Consider the following 20397-nt stretch of genomic DNA (forward strand, 5'->3'; position numbering starts at 1 on the left):
TATTTCCAGATAGACTTTGTAGGCTTTGTCAGTAGTTGAAATATTTGATGTATGCTAATTTGTTTCAGAATTGAGGGCGGCAAAGGAGAAGCCACATTTAAAATACCTTCAGCTATCAGTGCTGATAGTGCATGGTACACGGCAACAGCCATCAACAAAGCTGGCCGTGACACCACAAGATGCAGAGTCAATGTGGAAGTAGAATTCACAGAGCCTGAACCTGAAAGGAAGCTGATCATCCCAAAAGGAACATACAAGGCCAAAGAAATAGCAGCACCTGAATTGGAACCTCTTCATCTCCGTTACGGACAAGAGCAGTGGGAAGAAGGGGATTTATATGACAAGGAAAAGCAGCAGAAGCCACATTTTAAAAAGAAGCTCACTTCTGTGAGGCTGAAGCGTTTTGGACCTGCACACTTCGAATGCAGACTGACCCCAATAGGTGATCCAACAATGGTTGTTGAATGGTTGCATGATGGCAAACCTTTGGAAGCAGCCAACAGACTTCGCATGGTAAATGAGTTTGGCTACTGCAGTCTTGACTATGAAGTAGCTTATTCTAGAGACAGTGGCGTAATCACCTGCAGAGCCACCAACAAGTACGGAGTTGACCAGACTTCAGCAACTCTAATTGTCAAGGATGAGAAGAGTCTTGTTGAAGAAAGTCAGTTGCCCGAAGGCAGAAAGGGAATGCAAAGAATTGAAGAACTAGAGCGTATTGCCCATGAAGGAGCTCTTACAGGGCTCACTGAAGAAGTGTCAGAGAAAACCAAACCTGAAATAGTCTTGTTTCCTGAACCTGCAAGGGTACTGGAAGGTGAGATTGCAAGGTTCCGCTGCAGAGTGACTGGATATCCTCAACCAAAGGTCAATTGGTACCTCAATGGACAGCTCATCCGCAAAAGCAAGAGATTTAGGCTTCGTTATGATGGTATTTATTACCTTGAAATAGTTGAATGCAAGTCCTATGATTCAGGAGAAGTCAAAGTGTCCGCTGAAAACCCAGAGGGAGTTGTTGATCACACAGTGAAATTTGAAATTCAGCAGAGGGAAGATTTCAGGTCTGTTCTACGCCGTGCCCCTGAGCCAAAAGTTGAAACAGCTGCAGAAGTTGGAAAGGCCTCATATGAAGTTATTAAAGTTGAAAAACCACCTGAAGCCCCACAGCCTAAAGAAATTGTAAAACTTAGGAAAGCTGAGAGAGTTATTCATGAAAAAGAAACAGAGGAGTCAGAAGAGCTTAGAAGCAAATTCAAGCGCAGGAAGGAGGAAGGCTACTATGAAGCCATCACAGCTGTAGAATTGAAGTCTCGCAGAAAGGATGAATCATATGAGGACATGTTGAGGAAGAGGAAAGAGGAACTTCTTCACTGGACCAAACAAGTGCCTGAGGAGGAGAAGAAAAAGCCCCTCCCTGAAGGCAAAGTGACCATTCCCATACTTAAACCCGACAAAGTGGAGCTCTCTCCAAGTATGGAGGCTCCAAAGATCCTGGAACGCATTCAAAGCCAGACAGTTGCCCTGGCAGATGAGGCTCGCTTCCGTGTTAGAGTGGTCGGAAAACCAGATCCTGAGTGCCAGTGGTTCAAGAATGGAATAAAACTAGAGAAAACCGAACGGATTTACTGGTACTGGCCTGAAGATAATGTATGTGAATTGGTAATTAGAGATGTTTCAGCAGAAGATTCTGCCAGCATTATGGTTAAAGCCATCAACATTGCTGGAGAAACTTCAAGCCACGCATTCCTGCTTGTACAAGGTACTGCTTGTATTGTGTTTTAGTGTTATTTATGATAGATCTAAATTCACATTCATTTTAATTTTGTTATTCAAGAAAATGTATTGAACATATTGATAACATTTACAAAAGTTTTTGTATATTGTATGCTTATAATATCATCTGACACAACTCAATGTAACAATATTTATATGCATAAAGTACATACAGAAAATTAACAAGAGAGTACAGGTTTATTCACATTACATCTTTGCATTCACTCCTGCAGGATTTTTATTCTTCATTGCAAAGTTTTTTTTCTGAATAATAAGACATAGATTTTTATTTTTTGATTTAACTACAACATTTGTTTTTAATTCTTTTTCAGCTAAGCAAGTAATTACCTTCACTCAGCAGTTAGAAGATGTCAGTGCTAAAGAAAAGGACACCATGGTGACTTTTGAGTGTGAAACCTCTGAGCCCTTTGTCAAAGTGAAATGGTTAAAAAATAATGTTGATATTTTCTCTGGAGACAAATACAGGATGCACTCTGACAGAAAAGTTCATTTTCTTTCTGTTTTAATCATTGATATGGGGGATGCAGCAGAATACACTTGTGCCCTTGTAGAAGACAGTTACATCAAAACTTCTGCTAGACTTGTTGTTGAAGGTAAGCCTTGTTGAAGGATACAGAAATTGATTTTATAGTTTATTATTGCTTTGCTTCTCGACAATTCTGCTTATGCACATTTTAAGTCGGTAATTAAGCAAGCTTACTCCCTTACTAATAAATTAGCAAACACTTTCAAAATCACTATTAGTAGTGTAGAAGTCAATTTTTTCTCAAATGTTTTTTTTCTTTTTCCATAGGTGCCCCACTAGAAATCATAAAGAAACTTGAAAACATTGAAGTACCCGAAACCTACTCAGGGGAATTTGAGTGTATTCTCTCCCGTGAGGATGCTGAGGGGAAGTGGTATCATGGGGACGTTGAGATTACACCAAGCAGTAAATATGTCATTTCTTCCCGGCGTGGCCGACACACTCTTTCAGTGAAAGATGTCAAAAAGGAAGACCAGGGCCAATACAGCTTTATTGTAGGTGACATAAAGACAACTTCTACCCTGAAAATGTTATGTAAGTATTTTAGCAGTCTTTTAAAATAAGATTATATATTTGATATGTCCACGTACTTAAAAATATATACTTTGCATACAATATTTTTGAAATATTATGGAAATGAAAAACATCATTCAGATATTTAAAGCTGTCAGTCCTATTATGTGCTGTTTTATCTACTTCTTGAAGATGTCCCCAATGTATGAGTAAATTAGGGAATAGGACACTTTTGTTTTTCAGTATTCAAATATAAAAAAACAATTAATTGAACCATGTGCATCTCCTTTTAGTACGCCCTGTCACACTTGTGCAAGGACTTGGAGACAAAACTGTTTGTGAAGGTGATATTGCACAACTTGAAGTGAAATTTTCTCAAGAAAATGTGGAAGGAACCTGGATGAAGAGTGGCCAACCCATCCAGCCCAGCGATCGAATTCACATTGTGATTGACAAGCAGACACACAAGCTTCTTGTAGAAGATACCACCAAGGGAGACGCTGGAACATACTCCTTTGTTGTAACAGGACATGATGTTTCCACAACAGGACGCTTGACTGTTCAGAGTAAGCTCAGAAGATACTATTTTCTTTGGTTTTAATTTGCTGCTGTTGATAATTTAGACATTTGTTTTAAAAAAACATTTCATTGCATTTTTTAACAGGTGTTGATATAGTGATCCCACTGAAGGATATCACTTGTGTTGAGGGAACAAAAGCTGTAATGGAAGCTAAAATCTCTGCTGCAGACATCAGTTCAGTGAAGTGGTACCTAAACGACCAGCTGTTAGAGCCAAGTGACAGGATTCAAGCTGTTGCCAAAGGATCCAAGCAGCGTTTGGTGATCACTCGTACTTTTGCCTCTGATGAAGGACGGTGCAGACTTGTTGTTGGCAGGGCTGAATCAAGTTGCAACCTTTCTATTGAAAGTAGGAACTAATTTTTTTTTAATTCTGAAAATCTTTAAAGCAAGTATGGTGGGTTTAATGAGGATACTAATTTCTTTTTTTCTTATTTTTTTGAAGGAATTCATATTGTAAGACATCTACAAGATCAGGTGTGCACTGAAACCCAAAATGTGACTTTTGAAGCTGAGCTGTCTCATCCTGGAATTGATGCTGTCTGGAAGTTTAAGAACCAGATCATCAAAGCTGATCCCCAGTACAAGATTGAAACAAAAGACACACGATACTTGCTGACAGTAGTCAATACAATGAAAGATGAGGAAGGAGAATATACTTTTGAGGCTGGAGAACACACATCAACTGCAAAACTTACAGTATCAGGTATGATACACAATATTTTGTGTACCAGCATGAGTAGTGTTAGTGTCCTCTTTACTGATTTCAGTGCAGTTATCTCTATGTCCACTGTTTGGAATTCAAATGAATTTACAGTAAAAGCTTTGCCTGACTATGTTGATTAGTCAAGATATGAAAGACACAAATGTTGTGTGGTCTTAATATTACAAGATAAAACTAGGCAAAGATGAAGTCTGTGTTAAGAGGATGTTTACAGTAATGAAAGATGGCAGCAACTGAGCATGCAAGCAGGACAGAACCAGAACGTTTCCCGAGTAGTCAAAGATTATTTTCTGCTGACTTATGAATAAAATGCAGACGATTTGAGAAACATCCCGGATAGTACTGATCCGTATAGTAAAACGTTTGCTGTATCATAATAAATACATTTGTCCTCTACCACTTCATTATGATAAAGATTGAACATTTTTTGTTAATGTGTTTCAATGATTCACATAACACCTGGAAAAATATTTAATGTCAAATAAATCTGATCTAATTTTTTTAACATTTTATGAGTTAATTAAAAGGTTTAGTTTTAACTTTTAACAAGTTTGAAAGAGGTAAGAACAACTTGCATTTGTTAATGCATTTTTTAATGCACTAATAATAAAAAAAAAAATCCTGCTTTGCTGTTACAGCAGTTGAATATTGTATTCACTTCATCCTCTAGGTGGAGCAATCAACAAACCACTACAGGATGTGACTGTAGCTGAGTCTCAGACTGCTGTATTTGAGTGTGAGGTGGCTAACCCTGATTCAGAGGGAAAATGGCTGAAGGATGGCAAACCAATTGACTTTAACGATAACGTTAGGAGTGAAAGAGATGGTGCAAAAAGACGGCTTGTTATTGTCATTACAAAACCACAAGATATTGGTGAATATACCTACCAAGTGGCAACTTCAAAGACAACAGCCAATCTTAAAGTTGAAGGTAGAGTTAAAACATTTTCTTTATTATTAATATCTATAGAATTTTTAAGTTAGTATATTGTTTTGAAAAATGAAACTGTATGATCAAACTAGTAGAGTTTTATGTTCATGAATATATGTTAAAAATTGCAATCTTTTACTAGATAATTTCTCTACCATTGTTGTGTGACTAATTGGTATTTTCTAATTTAACAGCTGTCAAAGTTAAGAAGACTCTGAAGAATCTAACTGTAACTGAAACCAAGGATGCAATGTTCACCCTGGAACTCACACATGCTGATGTAAAGGGTTCACAGTGGATTAAAAATGGTGTTGAACTTGAACCAAGTGACAAATATGAAATACGTGTTGATGGCACAGTTCATTCACTGAAGATCAAAAACTGCACTACACAAGATGAGTCAGTTTATAGTTTCAAACTTGGAAGGGTTGGAGCTAATGCCAGACTTAATGTGGAAAGTAAGTTGGAACCATATATATGTTTGTTTAAAAAGTAAGTATAGATTTTTTGCTATGCCTTACTTTTTTTTCTCTTTCAGCTATTAAGATTGTTAAGAAACCTAAAGATGTGACAGCTTTAGTAGATGCCACAGCTTCCTTTGAACTGAGCTTGTCTCATGATGACGTACCAGTGAAATGGATGTTTAATAATGTAGAGCTGAAACCAAGTGAAAAATGCAAGATATTATCAGAAAGGAAGGCACATAAACTCATAATTCAGAACATCAATTCTGCAGATGATGGAGAATACACAGCTATTGTTGGACACTTGGAATGCAAAGCCAGATTACATGTTGAGGGTAAGCATACTCATGGTAAAACAACTGCATATAATTTTATCATCCTTGTATTGGGAACCCCTACCCTTGCTTGTAAATAGAGTTATAGTAAACACACTAAATAGAAATTTTGTGCATTTGTGGTAGACTTTTAATTATATTTTATATTTCAGCTTTGCGTATTACAAAGACGATGAAGAACATTGAGATTCCTGAAACAAAGGTTGCAACCTTTGAGTGTGAAGTCTCTCACTTCAACGTTCCCTCCCTGTGGCTAAAAAATGGAGTTGAAATTGAAATGAGTGAGAAGTTTAGGATCGTAGTTCAGGGCAAGCTCCACCAGCTGATAATTATGAACACAAGCAGTGAAGATTCTGCAGAGTATACATTTATATGTGGAAACGACAAAGTCTCTGCAACTCTCACAGTAAAGCGTAAGTAGTCTTTTCTAGATATTACACACATGGCACTAATAACATTTTTACACATCAATCTAAATATCTAAATTATACAATGCTTTCTTTTTCAGCCATCTTAATAACATCCATGCTAGAAGACCTTAATGCCCAGGAGAAAGATACTATAACTTTTGAAGTAAATGTAAATTATGAAGGAATCACTTACAAATGGTTGAAGAATGGAGTGGAGATCAGATCAACAGACAGATGCCAGATAAAGTCAAAACAACAAACACACTCTTTGACAATCCGAAATGTACACTTTGGTGATGTTGGAGAGTATTCTTTTGTGGCTGGCTCAGCAGCAACATCTGCAAATTTATATGTTGAAGGTAAATATGTTTGCTTTTTTCCTTGATTAGATATTGCTTGTTTTCTTTTATTTCAATTTTACTACAGTATTGTTTTTTTTCCAGCTCGTGTTATTGAGTTCAGAAAGCACATTAAAGACATCAAAGTAGTAGAGAAGAAAAAAGCAGTTTTTGAATGTGAACTCTCAGAGCCCAATGTCACCGTGCAATGGATGAAAAATGGACAAGAAATTGACTTAACAGAAAGGTAATTATTATTACTACTTTTGCAGTGTTCTATTTTTTACGGTGCCCTTCATATAGTTAAAGATGGACCAGTAATACAAAATACTAAGTATTGTGAAAAAGTAGCTCTTTATTTCTTTATTATTCAATTTTCTTATTATCTCATTGTGATAGCTGGTTATGAAATATCAAATATATATATATAGATATGAACTAAATTAAACCTTCTCTTTACTTTTTCCCAGATATAAAGTCACAGCAGAGAAATTTCTGCATCGCCTGATGATTCCTACTGTGCGCATGTCTGATGCTGGAGAATACTCAGTGGTAGCTGGCGGGAATATGTCCACTGCCACTTTAACCGTTGAAGGCCGTGATATTAAGATAACAGAACCAGCTGAAAAAGACATCACAGTATGTTTATATACTTTCTTATTTTTTATGTAGAAGGTTTTTCTGAGTCATGGGTTAATACATGTGTGTTTTTTCCAACAAATAGGTTGTGGAAAGACAAAGAGCTGTCCTTGAATTTGAAGTAAATGAGGATGAAACAGAAGCCCGCTGGCTCAGAAATGGAGTTGAAATCAATTTCTCAGTTGAAGAGAGATTCAAATATGTGGTGATCAGAAGGCTCCATCGCTTGACCATCACGGAAACCATACGTACTGATGCTGGTGAATACACCTTTGTAGCTGGCAGGAACCGAAGTGTGGTTACACTCCACGTGAATAGTAAGTATTTGTATCTGCTTATACTGCTTTTAAACAACTTCCCACAAATTAATCCTAAATATCTTTTTTCCTCAACCATGTTGAGGCTGGAGCAACCCGACTTTGGCAAACAATTCTGGACATTAATGAAATCAACAGAGATATTATTTTTCTTTTATGTTTGCTTGGTGCCTGCAAGAACTGTTTTGTAGCCATGTCTAACCTCTGATTGACACTAAACCTCCACTGTAATTATCAGTAGTTTTGAAACAGACAAACAGCTGTGTATAGCATATATCTTACACAGTATGTAGTCTTGATATAAATGTAGGGTGGTAGATTTTGCAACATTTTGCAATAGACATTTGGAGCATTACATGGTAATAAAATACAAGTATCTATTGTAATAAAAACAATTATCTAATATTATAAATTATAAAGGAAGAAACTGATTAGTGGTGTTGATTAAGTGTTTTAATAGGTAAATTAAATTTACTTATTTTATTTCAGTTCCAGAGCCACCACAGATTATACAACACATGGAGCCCTTGACAGTGGAGTCTGGAAAACCTGCTAGATTCTCAGTTGTAGTTAAAGGCATTCCACAGCCTAAGGTTTATTGGTATAAGGATTCACAGATACTATCAGCAGGATTTAAGTGCAAATTCCTTCATGATGGGGATGAGTACACTCTCCTGCTGATTGAAGTTTTCCCTGAAGATGCAGCAGCCTATCACTGTGAAGCCAAAAATGACTATGGAGTAGCTAGCAGTTCAGCATCTCTTGAAGTTGAAGGTAAGAACCTGTTGAAAAAACTAAATATTTAAATAAAATATGTGTTTAACCTCATAATTTTGATGTTATATTTATACAGTAGCCAACATTTCTTACTTTGTAGTACTGGCTCTATGACTTTTTGGATTGTTTTCAGTATATTTTATGCCAGTGATTGCATCTAAAAGCATCAATTTGTTTACCATACTACTTTTCTTCTTCAGTACCAGAGGTGATTTCTCCAGACACAGGAGCTCCGCTTTCCCCTCCTGTGCTAATATCTCCTATTCAGAGCACTTCTACAGTTGAAGGACAGTCAGCTCGTTTCCAATGCAGGGTTTCTGGAGAAGGTGAGTAGAATATATATACTGTACTGTATTTCCTGCGATGTCTTTTGTTAAAGATATTACCATAAAATGTGGTCAATGCCATTTTGTAGCACTTTATTTCTCTTGAGTGTACCATAATAAGTCTTAAGGGACTTTTAATGGATAAAAAACTGTAGAAAACTGCCACTTATATTGTCATTTAACTTTAAAAACAGATCTCACCATTACATGGTACAACAAGGACAAGGAGATCAAACAGTCCGAGTTTTTCAAAATGACTCAATTTGAAGATAGCTGCCAGCTTGAAATTATTAAGGCATACCCGGAGGATGAAGGAGAATACACCTGTGTAGCAAAAAATTCGGCTGGACAGGTCTCATGCTCTGCAGTTTTGACTCTTGAAGGTGAGCTTTCAATATTACAAAAGAAAGCATGGTTTGTTGTTTTGCTTATAAATGGATGCATGTCCTTGAGACTTCAAATTTGTTGTAATGTTAAAAATGCAAATTTTTCTTTACTTTAATAAAATAGATTATGCAACTTTTTTGCACGAAACCAGTTCCAGTTTCAGACATTTCATGGTAAACAGCATACTGCCAGTGATTGCTTTAATGCATATTCATAAGATTCAGTGCAGTGGATTGTTTCCTGATTTATTAGTAGTATTCTCTAGCTTTTGCTTCTGATATGTAATTAGTTGACATTCTATCAAAACTATTCTTCCAAATATATTATGCATATTAATCGAAATATGGCCTCTAAAGTCAAAATTTATAACATGAGTTCTGACACTGTATTCATGGTAAACCATGTATTTATGTAATGAATTTGTAAACCAATGAAAATAATTTAAATCTACAATGAATCAAAATGAATAGTGAACCGCTGTGTCATAAAGCAATCATTTTGGCTATGTAAAGAGTAATACTTAAAGATGTGAGATTGAACAGTGGCATACTTCCTTTCAGGACTTAAAAAAGTTGAAGAAATTACATCCAAGGCTCAGTGGTATACTTCTACCAGTGTCTCTTCAAGTGTTTCCAGTGCAAAGAAGGAACCTATAGGCCAGAGGCCTATTTTCATTCAGCCTATTTCGAGCTGCATTGTACATCATGGGGAAGTGGCCAGATTTCATGCACGTGTATCTGGCATGCCAAAACCAGAAATTCGCTGGTTTCATAACCAGCAGTTAATACAAGCAACAAAAAATGTGGTGTTTTATTTTGATGAAATCACAAACACCGCTACTCTGATTATAGTTGATGCTTTCTCTGAGCATGCTGGACAATACACTTGCAAAGCAAGCAATAGTGCTGGAGAAGCGACTTGCACGGCTACTCTTGCTGTAACTACTGAAGGTAAACCCAGTGTTTTTTGGTGAAATTTAGAGTTTTAGTGTTTTCATAATTCACCATTAATAATCCTTCCCATTTCTGGCACAACCTTCTTTTCATCTTCTTTCCTTGGACTGGTGTGGTAACCAAAACCCATGTTTAACCCTAAGACCTCTTTAAAAGAGCAGTGATTTTTGCATTCATGCATCAACTAATTTCACAATTTAACTTCAATGATTTCTTGCTTGTCTCAAATGTAGTTTCTTTTGATAAAAGTGGCAATTTGAAATGGATCACATGTGGTTTAAGGTTTAAAAAAATATGGTTCTGTAGTGTAGCATGTCTCATCGTGTGACACCATTTCATCACCATTCTATCCGTCTGTCAAAAGGATGCTCTACATTTCACAAAAGAAGAAACTCATCCTCTGTCTTTCATTCTTCATTCCCGTCATGGATCTAAAAAAATCTCATCCGTCAAGTACATTTTGAACTCATGAAATTGGCATGTTTTATTGTAAACCATTTTACCTCTATATATTGAATTTTTGATCAGTTCTTAATATTTTCTTTTTTATTGCGTAGATCAAACGTTGAAAACTATAGCTAGGCCAAAAATATCAAGTGCTGGAAAATCTGTAAAGGAAACAATCACCTCACAGACCATATCTGAGGCTCGTGTTGATTCTCCTTTAACCACTAAGGAAATGGAAACATATGCAAAAGAATTCCGATCAGTGGAGGAACCCAGCTATGAATATAGTGCTTTTGAAGGTGTTTCTGAAAAGTCCACTATTAAGAAGATTGCATCAGTAAAAATGATGGAGGCTGGACAAGTGACTATTGTGACAAAATCTGAGACAATAGCCCCAAAGAGTCCCACATTGCTTTTGAAACTCAATGATCTAAGGGTTAAAGTTGGTGGGATGGCTCAGTTCATCTGCTCTTTTGATGGACAGCCCTTCACTGAGATAGTATGGGAGCATAATGGAAGGAGACTTATGGATTCAGAAAGAGCAAAATATTCTCAAAATGGAGGTGCACTGTGTCTTTCGATCTTCAATGTCCAACTTGCGGACCAAGGTTGTTACAGATGTACAGTAAAAAATAAATATGGTGAAGAGACAACATCTGCACAGCTTTCAGTAGAAGGTGGTTATAAGGTTTTTTTTTATTTAAATAGTTCTATGCTTAATCACTGCATGCTTTTGACATTTAATACTTTGATTTGCTTTAACATATAACATTTTGCAATAGATAATGCAGTATTTAACCTTTGCCATAGTTCTAGTATTCTCTAGACATAAGCTCTAATGATTTTTTTTACATTGCACATACAATTCAGAATGGCTCTAAATTTTTAAAGCTAAGATAACATCTAAAATATTGTTGCTGATGCACCTAATCTATAATAATTTTCCTAACTTTATTCTTACCCAGCTAAAGAAGCAAAAGCCAAAGCAGACACACAAATTCCCTCTGATTCAGGCAGTAAAAGTTCTAAAACAGACAAAGTGTCCCATATAATGCCCTCTGACCAAGACAAGCAAGAGCTCCCAGCAAAAACTACAGGATCTCAACTATCTACAGCTCAAAGACCAAGTGGAACTCAGAGACAGAAAAGCAGAGATTATTATCCAGATGTTGTGCCCTGTGAAGAACCAGAAATGGGTGCCACCATTCCTGAATTTCTTGAAAAACTATCCCCAGAAATCACTGTACAAGAAGGAGATGATGTATCACTCTTCTGTGTTATAAAGGGCATTCCTGCTCCTTGTGTTATTTGGCTATACAATCAGTTGATTGTCCAAGAGTCTGCATCATATTCATTGAAACACGATGGCTCCCTTTGCAGTTTAAATATAAAGAAAATTGATCCCAGTCAAGGTGGTACTTACATATGCAAAATAGTCAATTCTGCAGGAGAAGCTGCGTGCAGCACACATCTCAGGGTCACAGGTTGGCAACTGCATGTTTTGGTCCTTCAGAATGTGAATGTGAATTCATCGTTCGTTTCACTTTTTTCCAATTATATCAAAGGATTTACTTTTTGGGGGTAAAAAAGGTTCTTAAACCAACATTCAGAGAAAACAGCATGACAAGGCATGTTACAAAAATAAAGGAAAGTTTTGCGAAGCCTATAAAACAGTTGGCTATAGAGTTAAACTATTCTGATACTTTTCACTTATACTTGTCAAACAAAAACCATCAAGCATGTAAGACTTTTTCCTGTAAATTATTTGAAAAAATACAAAGTGAGCCATACTACCATGGTTATTATATAAAGTGTATGTGAACCTTTATTTAAATCTGTATTGTTTTTGTTTCAGAGATAAAGAAGGTTCGAGAGGAGATTGAACGCAAAATTGAGATGGAAGTAAAAGGTAAGATCTATTTAAGTCTTCAGTTCATTTAGTGTAATATATATTAAACATTTAAAGATTTGATTACGAAGCAATGAATGTTTGTTGTTAGAAATAAATGATGCATGCAACATTTTGGTTTTATATGACAAAAATGTTTCATGTTTAAATTGTCCTTCTGTAAGTATTTTTAATCGTTATTTGTCAGACACTCTTGGCTAATTAGTATTGCTTGCTTTGCAGCAGTTTTTGAATAGCAGGGGTTTGCATTTGTCTATTGTCATTTTAAAGCATGAAAAGAATCTCATCTTGACTGTATTTTGGAACAACGGTGAAGGATGTGTATCTTTTAAAGTTTCCAGGCAATGGGAAAATCTTCTTTAAAAGATATTGAAGTTGCCACATCATTTAATTGCTTCTTATGTTTCTTGCATCTGGAATTTCATTCTCCCGCAAACATTTCTTAGACTGGCTTGCAGATAGCGGTATGTGATTAATGGTGTTTGCACTTTATATAACATTTGTAATCTGGATACTATATTAGTTCGAATAAACGCCTTCTCATACAATTTTAGGACGTTTTTTACTCTAATATTTGTAATGGCAATTTATGTGTCCCTTGCCTGAACAATTTACCTCCTATTCAAAGGATCAGAAAGGGCGTTTATTCAGCTGTCTGCAAGTCAGGTAAGAAATATTTCAGTAACAACTCCAAATCCACAAGAATAACATGTTTTCTTAAAAACATCAATTTATTTTGGAAACATTTACACTTTTTATGAAGAAATTTCTGCAGTTTGAAGAAGGAACAAAACAACCAACGATATTCGTGTCAGAATCTTTTAAAAAGAACCAAGTCTTGCGTTTATTCGAACAAATATGGTGAGTGAATTTTTTTAAATAGCTTTATGATTTTATTGCATGTTTAATTTTCCATTAATGTTCCATTTCAAATATTTTTTCATTCATTTTCCATCTAATATCACTGTTATTAAAATACTTTTCTTTTTCTTTCTAGAACTGTTCTTCAATGACGGAACTGAATATGCTGATACCAGAAGAGACCTGCGAGGTGCCTTTTCAGACACTGAAGATTACCTTGATCATGATTTTGTTTCTGCAAATCGTTGTTCAAGTAGAACATCGTCCATAAGCTCATGGTCTGAGAACATTAGGCCTTCATTCACTAAAAAGATAAAATTCCAGTCTGTGCTTGAAGGGGAGTCTGTAGCTTTTCGCTGTAAACTCATTGCCTGTCCAACCCCCAAAATCTCATGGTTTCATAACAACAGACCAATTCCAAGGGAGCACCGCCGTGTAGTTAAAACAGAAAGCACAATGCATATCCATACTTCCAATTTAGAAATTAACAATGTGCAGGAAAGAGATTCAGGGAGCTACAGAGTATTTGCAATTAACAGTGAAGGATCAGCAGAGTCCACTGCTTCATTACTGGTAGCACTGAAGGAGGAGCAAAATGCCAATTATTTAAGTTTTGTTAAGAGGTCAGAGAAGACACATGAAAGAATAGATTCATTAGTGGAGAAAAGAAGAGAAATAAAGTTTAAGATAGACCTTAGATGTGTAGGGTCTCCATTTGATAAGAAATACATTGCTAAAGGATCATCTAGGGGGGCATCTCCAAAGCATGGTTTGATGCGTACCATGTATTTTAGAAGTTCATCTCCAACAAAAAAACAGGACTGGCAGTTAAGTGAAGCTGCTTCCGACAGAAGTTCTCCTCATTTGTCAGAGAAACTTAGTGACACTGAAAGTCTGCTTGATGAAGATGTTAAAGTAAAACTCCATCTTTTAAAAAGAGCTGTCAAAGAGAGGAAGAGGCTGTCTCTTTCCTCAAGGTCATCATCTGAATTTGATCTTGAATCGGTTGGAAGTGAGTCAAGCCATACAGACTATTTTGAACGACTAAGACTCAAGCCTGTCTCCTTGCCTGACCTACAACATTATGTCCGAACACCAGATCAGGGTGAATCATTAATTAGTAAGAGTACAGCAGACATTCATGGTAGGATGGAAAGAATTATAGGCCTTGCTCCAGATGTTAAAGAATCACCACAACCAAGTGAAGAAACATCATTCAAAGAATCTAAGGCAATAAAGACATTGAAAGAAAAGTTTCTAAATGAGGGTGACTCAGAAGACCATAATCACACACAAAAAAATGAACAGATAGAGCGAGATATTTCTCAAGGAATCATCTATGAGGAGACTACTCTAAGGAATTTAGCAGTTAGTAAAGACCAATCTTTTCAACTTAACATAAGGCAATGGCAAGAAGATATGCTGTCATCCCAGGAAGAGGCTGAACTGGTGCCAGATTTAAATAAAACTGAAAATACAACAAACATGACTGAAGCAGATTTGGCTGCAGAGAAGAATGTTGCCATATATGCCAGCGAACTATCACCTGCATATGAGAGTGCTTCAGAAAACCATGATAAAACAGAAAAAAATGAATGGATAGAAGAAAATGTTTCTCAAGAAGTCATCTGTAAGGAGCCTGCTCAAAGGAAATTAGCCAAGAGTAAAGATCAATCTTTTACACTGAGCATAAAACAATGTCAAGAAGATATGCCGGCATCCCAAGAAGAGGCTGAATTGGTGTCAGATTTAAATGAAACTGAAAATACAACAAACATAATTGAAGCAGGACTGGCTACAGAAAAGGATCCTTCCATAAATGTTACTGGACTATCACCTGCATATCTGAAAAATGAACTTGAGTTACATTCAAACAAAACAATGGGAACTGCTATGATTCCAAGTAAAACAGGAAAAGAAGCTAATTATTTTATGAGAAAATGGCAACCTTTTTCTCCTTTTTTTGAAAAAGAAATTTCACATTTGGAAGTTACAGAAGGTGAGATGTGCACATTAGAATGTCATTTCCAAGGCCATCCTCAGCCAACAGTGACTTGGTATAAAGATGAGCGACCTATTCCACAACATGTGGATTATGATATAAATACCACAGAAACTCAATCTAAATTGACAATCTGTTATCCTACCAGTGAGCACCAGGGTGTGTATACCTGTGTCATATTTAACCAGTATGGAACTGCCACAAGTTCAGCTACTCTTAAGATTGTAAAGGATTATGTAAACAAGAAGCAGCCAATGGTTACATGTGAATTTAAAGTAACTGAAGAAGCTGAGATGACTGAAGAACAACTTGACAGAATGATAGAAGATGAACTAAAGTCATATGTAGATACAAATGATGAATTTAAGTCCACTTTACAGGTCCCTCAAGTGGTTTTGTCAAGGCCAAGACCTTCAGACACATCTCTGTTTTCATCTCCTGTTGAGATTATGATTACTGCCCCTACACCAATCCCAGAACAAAATGAGGATGCAAAAGATTTAAGAGAACCTTCTGATAAAACTTCAGATGTCTCAGCAAAAGACAACCAATCACAAACCACTAAACACAAGTTTACATTTTCCTTTGATGTTGTCACTGAGCCCCCACAGGTTATAAGTGATCTAGAAAGTATACAGTGTAGAGAGGGTGACACTATAATGCTTGAGTGTCTTTTATCAGGAGACCCAGCTCCAGTTGTGACATGGCTTCACAATGACAGAAGTTTGAGTACTGCTCGTAGCAAATACAAATTTGAAGAACATGAGAAAATCTACAGAATGTATATTGATGACGTATCGCAGTTGGATGCAGGAACATACAAGTGTATTGCTAAGAACAAACTGGGAAAAGCTGAAAGCATATCTAATGTTACTGTGGAACCTTCTCTTTGCCAGTGGAATGAAGAAACAGAAATGAGTGCACAGCAATATAAAACTTTATATGATAGACTTGCAGGTGACAATGAAGTTAGGAAAACAAAAAGTTTAATTGCTGAGGGACCAGAAACACTTGGAATTCCAAAATTCGAAAATGACCAGCTAACGGTGGAGGAGGGACATCATGAATTTCTATTTATTCCTGTAACCAACTCAAAAAGTTGGAGGATGCCAGCTGTGGAGAGTTATCACATGGATCACAAAAATTCTGCTTTCTTAAAAAAGCAAACAGAGGATGTACGTTGTTCTGAAAAAACTGCTGAGCTACCCTTTGTCTCTGTTGTTGACACGAAAAAGTTTACACAGACTGATACAACAGAAGCCACCAATCCACAATCAGAAAATGTTGCAAAAAGGAGACACTTTAGAGAACAGGCTTCCAGAGATATGCCTGAATTAAGTGGTTGTGGTTTGACATCATGTGGAACAGTAACTAGAGTTTCAAAAATAAAGCAGATGTTTGAGTCTCCTATCCAACAACACTCAGCAGACACAAGAAAGGAATGTCTTGACCTATACTTTCCAGAAGAGCAAGCTCCAAATAGTGTACTGGGCAAAGTAAGGGATCTTGAACGTGGTAGAAGAAAAGATGTATCTAAACATCAAGAAGTGCCGTCACAAAGCCTCATTCAGCAGAGAAAAGAAGAAATTGCAGCAGAAACAAAAAAAGTCAGTTTATCAGATGAACCTCTTGAACTTTTCTCACATGACTTTACATCCTCTTTTACAGACTCTGGAGAGCAAAGATTTGCAAAACTTGTTCCAGTCCAACCTGTTCCACATAGATTTAGCCATCCCCTAAAAGAAATAGTCACAGTTAATCAAAAGGAAGCAAATGTATTGGTGCTCCCGAAAGAACATAAGCTTGAAGCTGAATGTTTTATCCATAATTTAAGATCAATGGTTCCACCTGAGACAAAAGATGTGATTGCCTCAGTTTCGTCAGTTCCATCAGAAACCAAAGATGTGTTTTCATCAGACTCTGCAAAAACATCTGCTCCAATAAGCTTTATACAGCAATCAAGAGACGCCTCTACTGAAAGAACAGACACTGTTGAAAGCCATTTCATTTCACTTGCACATTTAAATGAATTTGAAACCATTAGCAAGGACTATGAAATACCCAAGCTAGTCAAACCAGAAGCAATATTGCCTGTTATGTGTCAAAAAGAAATTATTCCTAAAAATCAAGATAAACCTATTAAAAGAAACATATTAAAGCTACCAAATGAAGATGAATTTGAAAGAAAGATAGATGGCACAAGTTGGAAATCTGATATCAACTTCGTTCCCCTAGAAAGGTCCCCTACACTTAGCTATGAACATCAGCTAAAGCATGTAGAGACCAATACAGCAGGAGATGGAAAAATGGAAGAAGAGCAACATCAGCCGCCAGTACTGGAGGTTGTGCCTCAAATTCCAGTATTCTCCAGTGTTTATTCAGAATCTTCAAAGGAGGATGTGGTAAAATCCAAACAAAATTTAATATCACTTACTGCTCCAGAATTACTTGGAATGGAAACAGATTTCTGTTCTTTAAGTGACTACTTTCATTCTTTCACTGATGGCACAAATCAGAAAATAATGCCAGAAAATGAACAGTCAGAAAAGTCAGATCTTTCCAAAACCACTGAATTAAAAAACAAAGGTGAAGCACAGAGTGGTGTAAAAGAAGTTGTAGAAGAATATAAATGTCAAGAACCTAAAAATAAAATACAAAGCATGGAAGAACCCTTAAAACATGAAGCAGTTTCTTTAAAGATGTCAAAACCAATTTGTGAAACTCCTAAAGTACATGAAGATAATACCTTCTCATTAACTGATTATCTGATATCAGTAGCACAGCAAGAAAAATCTGTTACTAAAACAGATAATGCAAAAGAAAAGGTATATCATGAGCCTGGTGTAAGCTCACTTGAAGAGGAAGAAGTAACATTTAAAGCTGTTTATGACTACTATAATCAACAACCTGAGTGGATTCGATCTTTGTCTCCAGAATCTGAAATGTCAATTGAAATGAGCAGTACCTGCAGTGATGAAATTGCAGAGCTTGAAAAGTTTTATACACCCCCATCATCAGCTGAAAATTCTCAGCTTCAAAAGTCACCAGATTCTTTTCATACTCCATGCGGAACTCCAGAAGGTTATGTCACTCCTCCCCAGTGCAGTTTCTCCGCTATTGAGAGCAATAGACCCTCCAATGGTACTGTGCTTGACAGACTCTTTTCTCCTCCCAAAATCTTCAGATCTCCTGAAGATGAAGGCATTGAAACAACACCACTCACTTTCAGCTTAGAGGAAGGAAGTTCCACAACAGAAGGACGTAGTTCAGGAGCTTTTGGAACACTTCAGGATATGGAGCCAAAACCCCAGGGAATTCCACCAGCTTTCATTAAACCAATAACAAAAAAAAGTGTTTTTGAAACAGAAGCTTTAGTATTTTGTGCTGAATTAACTGGAATACCATCCCCAGAGGTAAAATGGTACCAAAATAAAATTCAGCTAAAAACAGATCACAGGACAAAAATGGAAAGAGATGGGGATGTTTGTACATTGGAAATTCAAAGCGTGAGCAAGGCAGATGAAGGAGAGTATATATGCAATGCAGTTAATGGTTTTGGGGAAGCAAAAAGCATCACTCAAGTTGAAGTTATATCACTGGAGGCCAAATTAATGCCAACTTCTCCTGCAGTTACTCATCAGCATGTAATAGAATTTGATGTAGAAGATGATGCAACATCACGGTCACCCTCACCACAGGAAATTCTATTGGAAGTGGAACTTGATGAGAATGAAGTTAAGGAATTTGAGAAACAAGTGAAAATAATAACCATCCCAGAATACACTCCAGACAACAAAAGCATGATTATCTCTCTTGATGTTCTTCCTTGCCTATTTGATGAAAACACAGTAGACTTTATAACACAGGAGAGTGATGAACTAAAAATTGCTTTTGAAGTGACGGAAATGCCCCCTCGGTTTATAAACCCCATTTTTGACATGGAGACCCCAGAAAACACAGATGCAGTATTTGAGTGTTCTGTTACAGGGATGCCAGCTCCCACTGTTGCGTGGTTTAAAGATAGTGTTAGAATTCCCCAAGGTGACAGAAAATACATTTTTTCCTCAGAGAACAATAGTCATTATCTTAAGATAAAAAATGTTTGTTGTTATGACAGTGGCATATATTCATGCCAGGCAGTAAACCAAGTAGGTGAAACAATATGTAGGGCTTCCCTTGTTGTTTTAGATACACATACATATTTTGGTAAAGCAAGAGGAAAAGAAATAACTGCCATATCATTGGGCAGTGCCAAAGAGCAACCTCAGAAATTTGACTTGCTAGTGGGAAATTCAATGGTGCAAGGAGATCAGACCTCTGAAATCGAACTGGAATTTGAATTTGAGCATGAAACTGATGAATCCCAAAAAGCCTTGAGACTTGTAGCTGTGACAGACCATGAGCATAAGGAACAGGGGGAAAAATGTGTCAATATTAATTTTGATGTTTTTGCTGAATCTTCCAAAGAAGACATGATAGAATTTAAAGCTAAGGAATCAGACACTTGTAGTTTTCAGTTTCAAGTTACTGAATCTCCTCCAAAATGTTTGGTTCCACTTAAAAGTATAACTGCTGCTCTAGGGACTTCAGTGGTGCTTCAGTGCTTAGTTACTGGTACCCCAAGACCTACCGCAGAGTGGTACAAAGATGGAAAAGCTATTAAAAAAGACAGGTACATAATTCAGGAAAAAGCTTCTGGAAGCTTTAATTTAATTATTATGAATGTAAACAAAGCTGATGCTGGTGAGTTCAAGTGTATTGTTCGAAACACAGCAGGTTCCACTGAAACTGTTTGTTTGTTGAAAGTGTTTTAAAGCACATGAAAAACAAATTATTTCAAACAATATTAAATTACGCTGTCTAAATGAAATGGACACATTGAAGCTGATGGCCATTTTTGCATTTTGTTAGTTTTTGTGGCAAATTAGCCTATGCATTTTCTTCTTTTATTTAAGATTAAAAGAGATTAAGAGGATATATTAAAAATAATTTAATGTAGGAAATAAAAAACTCAACACAAGAAGCAGAGTCTTGTGAAATTGGTTGGTTAAAGGCATTATTTTATTATCAAATGCGGTTATTTGTCATGAAATCATACGCAGCAAGACTTTAGACAATTAGGCTAGTAGTCATGAATTCTGTACTGTACTTATTCAAATTTATGC

General features: G+C 36.4%; 2 protein-coding genes across 2 annotated transcripts in view; both read left to right on the forward strand.

Annotated features, from left to right (window-relative positions):
* The window catches only part of ttn.2 (titin, tandem duplicate 2), a 171351-nt gene that overhangs the window by 15774 nt on the left and 135180 nt on the right, over positions 1-20397 (forward strand). The window contains exons 25-43 of the mRNA XM_015358879.2: positions 69-1759; positions 2106-2387; positions 2588-2854; positions 3127-3399; positions 3498-3761; positions 3858-4118; positions 4807-5067; positions 5262-5525; positions 5606-5866; positions 6019-6279; positions 6375-6635; positions 6720-6861; positions 7085-7253; positions 7339-7570; positions 8060-8344; positions 8548-8673; positions 8868-9056; positions 9621-10010; positions 12316-12369. Coding sequence (XP_015214365.2) covers positions 69-1759; positions 2106-2387; positions 2588-2854; positions 3127-3399; positions 3498-3761; positions 3858-4118; positions 4807-5067; positions 5262-5525; positions 5606-5866; positions 6019-6279; positions 6375-6635; positions 6720-6861; positions 7085-7253; positions 7339-7570; positions 8060-8344; positions 8548-8673; positions 8868-9056; positions 9621-10010; positions 12316-12369 — 5933 coding nt within the window. The remainder of the gene's footprint in view (positions 1-68; positions 1760-2105; positions 2388-2587; positions 2855-3126; positions 3400-3497; positions 3762-3857; positions 4119-4806; positions 5068-5261; positions 5526-5605; positions 5867-6018; positions 6280-6374; positions 6636-6719; positions 6862-7084; positions 7254-7338; positions 7571-8059; positions 8345-8547; positions 8674-8867; positions 9057-9620; positions 10011-12315; positions 12370-20397) is intronic.
* LOC107078790 (myosin-binding protein H-like) lies at positions 10030-12305 on the forward strand. The gene is made up of 2 exons (XM_015358882.2): positions 10030-11137; positions 11426-12305. The coding sequence occupies exons 1-2, from the start codon at positions 10693-10695 to the stop codon at positions 12043-12045; spliced, it is 1065 nt and encodes a 354-aa protein (XP_015214368.1). The 5' UTR covers positions 10030-10692; the 3' UTR covers positions 12046-12305.

The sequence above is a fragment of the Lepisosteus oculatus genome, chromosome 12 (assembly GCF_040954835.1).
Source record: "Lepisosteus oculatus isolate fLepOcu1 chromosome 12, fLepOcu1.hap2, whole genome shotgun sequence".
Classification (NCBI taxonomy): Eukaryota; Metazoa; Chordata; class Actinopteri; order Semionotiformes; family Lepisosteidae; genus Lepisosteus; species Lepisosteus oculatus.

Excerpts from the sequence above, each read along its gene's own strand:
- LOC107078790 (XM_015358882.2), top strand. The coding sequence starts at position 10,693 with ATGGAAACATATGCAAAAGAATTCCGATCAGTGGAGGAACCCAGCTAT. Across the intron at positions 11,138-11,425 it reads TGCACAGCTTTCAGTAGAAG|CTAAAGAAGCAAAAGCCAAA; the intron begins GTGGTTATAAGG and ends ATTCTTACCCAG.